This window comes from Rhipicephalus microplus, chromosome 5 (assembly GCF_043290135.1).
Source record: "Rhipicephalus microplus isolate Deutch F79 chromosome 5, USDA_Rmic, whole genome shotgun sequence".
Lineage (NCBI taxonomy): Eukaryota > Metazoa > Arthropoda > Arachnida > Ixodida > Ixodidae > Rhipicephalus > Rhipicephalus microplus.
In genome coordinates, this window is record NC_134704.1 from 2,273,534 (window position 1) to 2,281,473 (window position 7,940).

The 7,940-nt window shown below is 48.5% G+C and overlaps 1 protein-coding gene across 1 annotated transcript; it reads right to left on the reverse strand.

Annotated features, from left to right (window-relative positions):
- Positions 1 to 222: 222 nt before the first annotated feature.
- On the reverse strand, positions 223 to 1,653 carry LOC119175119 (solute carrier family 25 member 32). Its single transcript, XM_037426358.2, has one exon. It carries the CDS (start codon positions 1,468 to 1,470, stop codon positions 502 to 504), a length of 969 nt encoding a protein of 322 aa, XP_037282255.1. The 5' UTR covers positions 1,471 to 1,653; the 3' UTR covers positions 223 to 501.
- Positions 1,654 to 7,940: the final 6,287 nt, after the last annotated feature.

The following is a 7,940-nucleotide window of genomic DNA, read 5'->3' on the forward strand; positions in this document are numbered from 1 at the left end:
TGTGTTTTCTACTCATGTAGCCTCTGTTGGGAGTTCTGCAATAAAGGAGGAAGTAATCACCGATATTGCGATCTTTGTCTGGGTTTGCTGGCGTTGCCCTGTTCATCCAACTGGCCCCTAACAAAAGCATTACGGAATCTATCAAGACTCCTTACTGCTTGACAACTTCTACCAACACTCCACTCTCAAAGTATGGCAAAAAAAAAGTTTCTGAAGTCACTCTTCACGTTTAGAATATTTATTGAAAACAATGGAAAAAAACGTGCTGTCAATATGCGTAAGTACAGTGGTACACGACAACAATGCACTCTCGTACTTCGTTGTACGACTAGCTTTAACGACAACAGAAAAGTGCACACTGTACCACATGTTCTTTCTTTGGCTAAGGCATTTTACCTTATTACTGGCATCCTAGAAACAATGCAAATGTGAACAGCATATATATTACTCTGTGATGGTAAAACAACTGTCTGGCACTTTTGCACTTTTTTGCATGGTAACTTAAGTGTTGACAAGCCACTTGGAGATGTTCTCGTACACCACAAATGTGATAGCAGTAGCCGGAGTGACGCGGAGTAAGTTCGGAACTAGGCCCTTGTAAAAACCCGCGTAGCCTTCAAATCGCCAAGTCCTTGATATGCAGTCGGCGATGCTGGAGTACTTCTTGTGCTGATCCTGCAGTCTCGCCCTCACTACCTGATAAGGGTACGTCAACGTGGTCGCGAAAAGTTTCGAGAGGGCGGCAAAGGCGAGATACTCAAACGTGCCTAGCTGACTGCCGGCACCGAAGTGGTGGTGGTATAACTTCTTCATTTCCTCGTAAGCCATGAACTGCAGCGCACCGTGCGACACTCCAAAGACGCCTGGTATGAAACCTCGATAGAGGCCCCTCACTCCATCGTAGCGGTATATTTTTCTGAGGGCGTCCAACGTGCTCTTGTATCGAAGTTCATCTGACAGTTGCGACGTGTTGTACTGAAGGCACATCCTCGTCTTCACAACCCAGATCGGATTCGTCATCAGCAGCGTCAGAATGCCAGCCTCTGCGGCGGCCTGCATGTGTCGCCCCGGCCCGAGATGTTCGGTGCGAGCACTCAATGACAACTGCGACTTGATGGCGTTGTAGAAGAAGAAATAAAAACCCCACGAGGCGCCAGCGCCGATGCAGTTGGGTGTTACACCTCGGTAAAATCCAACGATGCCTTCTTGGCTGAAAATCGTAGCGACCGCGTTGAGAAACCCACGATAATGGGGTCTGCTTGAAACCGCACCATCATTCACAGCGAGCCTTATCTTCAACAAGTCAAACGGATGTACCGCCAAGGTGGAAGCTAGTCCACCACATACTCCAGCAATCAGATGGCCCGGCTTCACATGGGACAGGAACGACAAGATACTCGCCGGTTTGCGGTGGGCACCGTTGCATTCGCACGACATTTTCAACAATCTGGACATTGTTTCGGCGTTCATCCAGTCCGCACAAAGCTCGTAGAGAACACCACCTCAATAAACAACACACGCACTCGCAAGACATGCCATGCCACAGGGCATGCGTGTCGCCGGAGAATTGTCCTGGAAGCGTCGGGCGACCCTCGGGTAGAGTCAACGCCTCCTCTATTTAGATGCCTGCCGCATGAGAAGAAAAACAGCCGCCACACTCTTTCTTTCCTTCATTTTAAAATGATGATGATGATGATGATGATTAAAGGCCTCCTCTTTGAATCGGGGTGACGGCATGCGCCATTTAGCCTACCTTAATAGTTCGAGTTTAAATTTTGTCCCTCAACTCGGATGTCTTTTTAATTTTGCCCAGCCGCTACTCTTGGCTGGGATGTTATTTTATCGACTTCTCTGCTTTTCCTCCACCAATACTCCAGCCGCTGCTTAGTAATACCTACTGCTGACCAGTTAATGCTTCCATCAACCGCGAAGCCCAGCGCCTCAGGAAGTGTGATTTTCCCCCCATTTCTATCCGGCTGAATCTTTTGGCATTCCATGACTATGTGGTCGATTGTTTCTTTATTTATGCCACATCCAACACATGTCTCATCCTGTGACGAATATTTGCTCCTCGGTCGAACGAATATGTTCTCGGTCGCTAGCGTCACTTGTGGCGGACGGTGCAACAACGCAACACTTTGCATGGCCTCCGAAGTAGTGATGTACAGTTGCAGGTCTTGAACAACTCTCGACTGACGCGTCCCTATGGGCCGCAGATGAAAAGTGCTTAGCTGGTACCAACGTTTCTAGACTAGGTAAGTTGCAAAACTGAGCGATGTTGCGCGGCGCCGTCGCTGCCCGTGATAAATGTGGCGCTGCTGTCGCATCCGGATTCACTTACTGCATGTTTGCTCACAGAACACCTAGCTCGCTCGTGTCATTCCCGTAACTTCCATCGCTTGTGCATGTTGCAGTGCGTCGATATCTGTGGAGGCTTCTTTCTGCGTGAACAGTTTTGTGCTTCAGCGCGCCCTCTTCTGCTTTGTATGTGTTGCGTGTTTTCATCATGCACAGATGTTGCGTTCTCGGCTGTAGAGTAGCTATAGGAAATGAGAGACCACGACATTTCTTTTGTGTCCACGTGTACCTGAGCAGCGAAAGGTATGAGACCACGCTATTCCTCGTGCGGATAAGAAACTGCCCAGCACCTCACGTATGTGTGATATGCACTTTCATGAGAAGGACATCCTGAAGACTTTCACTCACGTCATATGGTAAGAAGGTACAAATCGCAAGAGGAAAGTGGGACCTCATCGAAGGATGCGTTCCACAAATATTCCCGAATTTGCCCGCTTACCTTTGTAGCGGGGCCCGCGACAAAGAAGCGAAAGCTGCCCGATAGGAGTTGGGTGTTTTCCAGAATATTATCGGTGAGAAAGAATATAGACTATCTTCGAGCACTGAGCTCGAAGACAGTGAATTAAGTCCCGACATGCCGTCAACTAGTGGCGTCATTTCGCTTCAAGACATAGAAAACGTTTGTTTGCATGCTGGCGGAAAGTTGTTGAGAATGGCGAGACAAGACGTCTTGTGGTATTTCTAGGGCTCAAAAAAAAAAAAAGAGCGCTATTTGTGGAGAACTGCGTTGTCAACGCAGAAGACATGACAGTCACAATTAGCAGCCGTCACCATCGCTTAGCCAAGACGCCTGGCAACGTGAGTAATGACTACGTAGTGCTCATTGATACCCCAAAGTGCGGTCTCTGCTCGAAGCTCTGGCTGCAGCTGTGTTAAAAGGTTTCATTAGAGGAACTCCAGAAGAAGCAGAGGGAAGACATGCTCGAGAAAATGGCCGCACGCGTAGCTTTTCGACAGTCTAAGTTGCTAAAGAATGTGACTGACATGAAATAAAAAAGCTGAATACATAGCCAGACAAAAGCCACGAGATTGCGCCACATAGTTGTAATTTATTTTCAAGCCCTAAAAACACAAAAGCCACAAAAGAGGATGCCAGATATTGAAATTGGGTCTTTCGCGTCTAAAAATTTATTGCGAACGTACACCAACTAGCAACTAACCGACAGACTCGTATGTTATGCTACATATATCAAGAATTGTTTATTTTGGGCAGTTCAGAAAACCATAATTATACTGTATTTGCCTTACATCGCTAAATATTACGCAGTATTAAGTTTCTGTGGCAGCACAACAAATACCGATAATATATTTTTGGCAAAGCTCTTTCAGGACGGCCGCCACGGCGTCTTGCCACGACGACTACGCGTTTTCGTCTGCTAGCGGAAGCTTGTTGCGCCGCCAGTGCCACCAAACCGGAAGCTGTCCTGGCGCCGTATGACGAGTAGTCTGACGCGGGGAGTTTTGCAACTTAACTAGTCCAGAAACGTTGGCTGGTACAACGCCTTCTCTAGAAAGATGCCTGAGGAATAGCTCGCGCTCCCAGCGGAGTTGGCCTGCCTTCAGTTTTAAACAAGCTCTGCACAATGGCGCTCGCGACCGACACTATCACCACGGCGGCGGTGGGTACCAGGCTGACCAGCTAAGAGTTTTTCATCTGCGGCCCATAGGGGCGCGTCAGCCGAGAGTTGTTCGAGACCTGCAATTGTGCACCACTGTTTCGGAGGCTATGCAAAATGTTGCGTTGTTGCACCGTCCGCCACAAGTGACGCTGGCGACCAAAAGCATTTTAAAATGAAAGAGGGAAAGAGTGTGCCAGCTGTTTTTCTTCTCATGCGGCAGGCATCTTTCTAGAGGAGGCGTTGGCTGGTACTACAATGGCTAGAATATAGAGTTTCCCACAATACTAACTAGAGGTAATACCCGTGACACACGGGCAAAAGTAAAGTACTTTGAAGGAAACCCCTTTTGTCACCTAAGGGGACCATTTGCAGAAAGGAGTGGCGCTGATGACACACGGCACCGGACTACTGCTTTAGGCGGTGCCTCAGAAGAACGCTGTAGAAAAAATGGCGCTGTTTGTGGAAGCAGCAAGCTTAGAAATATTAAAAAGAATCTGCGCATATACATCACATTCAGCGACGCCGAAGCACAAAAACCGTTTTTTTTTATTGTCTGGTGGCTTATAATGCGCATACCTGTAATTTTCTTTCGCTTTTTTGTGTTTTTAGCAGCAATTTAAGTTCGTCTGGCAACTATGAACAATCGGTGTTTTGCTATTTTTGTTTTTTTTTGTGCTTTTTACATGGCTGCGTTTAGCTGGGTCAGTGACGGCGTGCGGCGTTTCATCGTGGTCCAGCGATGTCTCAGCGCAGAGACAGAGATAAAGCAACAGTTGAGGTGGGCCTGACTCTTGTCGCCCTCGGCTCCATCGAAGATGAACTTGCGCCCGTGTACGGGGAATACCGGCGTCGGTGAGGCTCTCGGCAATCGCCTGGTACACTCCACCGTTGTGCTTTTGCCCTCGCAAGGCGTCCAAATGGTCCTCCCATAGCTTTATCAGCGCCCAGGTCTCCTTTTCAGTCCACTGGACGCGCGGTTTTTTCTTCACCGACTGAGCCGACTCCATTGTTACAAGATACTACGTCGCCGACACAGCAACTGCCGCTGCCAACCGTAACATGATCGCGCTAGTGACGTGATCATGACCCAAACCCTTACCCAAACGAAGGTAAACGGAGCGTTTCGCAAAGGACGTTCAACAATCTCCCTTCGCAGCGAAATGAGGTACTCTCGTCTCCAGCAGTCTAGAGGCCAGAGAAAAATTTCGAGCACTAAGTGGCCGCAGTGAAAGAATAATACATATTGGCAATCTTAAACGTTCTTTCGTTGTAGTACTCATTCACAACGCGTGTTTGTTTACATATATTTACGCCCGCCAGAGTTCACTACTCTCAACACCGATGCTCTACACTCCGTGCCTCGCACGTGGTGCCTCGCGAGTCGGGCCGGCCGGCGCCATTGAAAAATATTTCGTCCACGCGTGTGGTTGTGGTCGTCGCTGTGTCACTCATGGCTGAAGAACACAAAATGTGCGCTCACAAGGCAAGGAAGCACAAATACTTTCCTACACAAACATGAACACATGCAACAAAACTAAAAGCACAATGTGGCCAGCGTCACTAGCAGCATCGCTACATTTAGCGAATTCGATTTTATTTGAAAGTATTTTTATGGTTTGTTACCCTCTTACCTTAATAGTGTTTTTTGTAAAAACCAGAGAACGAGGATTCAAAAAAAAAATCAATAGAGATGAAGTTAGAATACTTTTTTGAACATCAAACAGCGCCAGCTGAGCCCCCTCGCGCCAACTGTTACAACCTTTTCATTGCCGTGTGACACTGCCACAACTCCTTCTCCGTTGAACCACCTAGGGGAGATTTACGTTGACGGTGTTCAACGGAGTTTAGTGGTGGCCGTGTCACAGGGGTATGAGAGTATGGACTGAGTATAGGCCTTCACTTTTCAACAAATCGCACTGCTGCTGAAAATGAAAACATTTTCTCAGCGCAAAAAAATATTGACAGGGCACCACAATGTTGCGACACGTTTTCTTCTATTAATAAATTATGCGCACTGTATGCGAGAGCACTCCCTTCCTGCCAGAAAAGTAGATGCGGAATCTGCTTTTGCGAAAAGGATCTTTGCCGGAAAGGAGTTACTCCTTTGTCGTGGGTCACTGCGCCCAAACGCCTTTCCGAAAGATGTCCCCTTGTCTAAAGGACTTCAGGGTGCCCGTGTGTCAGGGGCATAACTGGCGCTAGTGTCTAAGGGAGTTGCAACACACGGCTACAGTGCACTAGAAGGGGGCTTTGGGTAGTGTGTTCAGGAGCCGCGCGCGCCATGCATAGCAACGAAGCGGCGAATGTAGAAAGTCTCGGATGCAGGCGGCGGCGCTGCAGTCACGTGGGCTGGCAGTAGCGGCTAGCCGCGGAACGGAGGCAGCGGCTTCCTCTGCGCGTAAACAGCTCTCGGTGTGCATGGGTGTCATTTGGTTTTTTGAAGTTTGAGCAGAAATGGCGAAGCGGGAACGGCAACGACACTGCTTTGCCCAGGGGTGCCAGACAGGGTACAAGTGGACGAAAGGTCGGCAGCCGTCCCCGTTTTCTGTGCCAAAAGACGAAGAGAAGCGAAAACTGTGGGAGCGCAACTTGCACGGGCAAGACAAGGGCCTGGACGAAACATGTGCCGTGTGTGAGCTTCATTTTGAGCCGTCGTGTATTATCACATAATATGTGCACGTTGTGAATGGAGAAGAATTGCGGATCCCGTGTGGGAAACCGGAGCTCGCCCCTGACGCGGTACCCACAGTATTGCAAACGCTCCGGCGTATTTGTCAAAAAAAAGCAACGCAGCCGCGACCGCCTAGAAAAAGGTTGAACAATGACGCCCCTTCCCCAGTCGCCACGAAGAGATCCAGAATTTGCGCCCATGAAGAAGCCGGCAATTTGGATTTAAGTAGTGTCTGCTCGACTGGTGTCAGAACCTATGCTCGACTGGTGTCGGAGTCAGAACCTGTGCCCACTGTTTGCGGGGCATCATCCGCTCCCGAATATCTACTGGCCCTTAATGTGCCCTCCATATATTGGAGTTGCCATCGTGTGGCTGATCGCACATTTCCTCTCTACTGCAAGCTGAAAATAGATAGAAATGAAATTGCATCAGAGAGAGTAGTTATCTTTTCACACGACGGTGAGGATAACCAGCCCGGCGTCGCCTACACTGCCTACCTCTGGGGTCGAATGGTACAAAAGGGACACGTCGCTGAACCTGGAAAAGCCGGGGATGTTCTACGAAACGTTGACTCGTACGCTGCCTGCAAAGGTGCCTTGTCAACAAAAAGCATGCAAAAGTGTGACCTGACAAGAGGACTGCAGAAGCAAGTGACTACCCACGAAGGCACCTATTTCAGCAAGCGCTGCATAGGAAAAGGGCCATCAGAAGGTACGATTCATTGTTGCTAATTGGTTCTGTGAATTATTGATTAATTGCTTAAGCTTTCAGCATCAAATATGTTAGTCTAGATGAGTGTACACTACGTCAGCAATGTCTCATTTTGTTACTGTGTTTTTCAGGTCAAGCATGCATCTCTTGCAAATATCTCAGAAAGGCCCTTTTGACGAGGCAGTCAAGGCTCAAGAGGTCAGTCAGGAGGCATGTCGTAAGCACTTCTCAGAAGCTCCGTTCAGCCAGGCAAAAGATCAAGAGGCTGTCGTCTTGATCAGCTAACCTCAAGGACGAGCTCCGCAGAATGCAGGAGGTAAACGCCTCGAAACCAGAAGGCATACTTCATGCTCAGATTGACACTTTGCCACTAAAACAGCAACAGTGCGTCATGCAGTGTTTTTCAGCTGCGAAGAAAAGGAGCTCCAAGGGAAATGTCTACTCCAAAGACTGGATTTTAGAGCGTACTCTCATGAAATGAAGAGTGCGAAACTCTATGAGCACCTTCGCAAACACAACATTATTTCCCTTCCAAGTAAAAGTACCTTGAAGCGATACCTCAGACTGTTCAAAAGCGGATT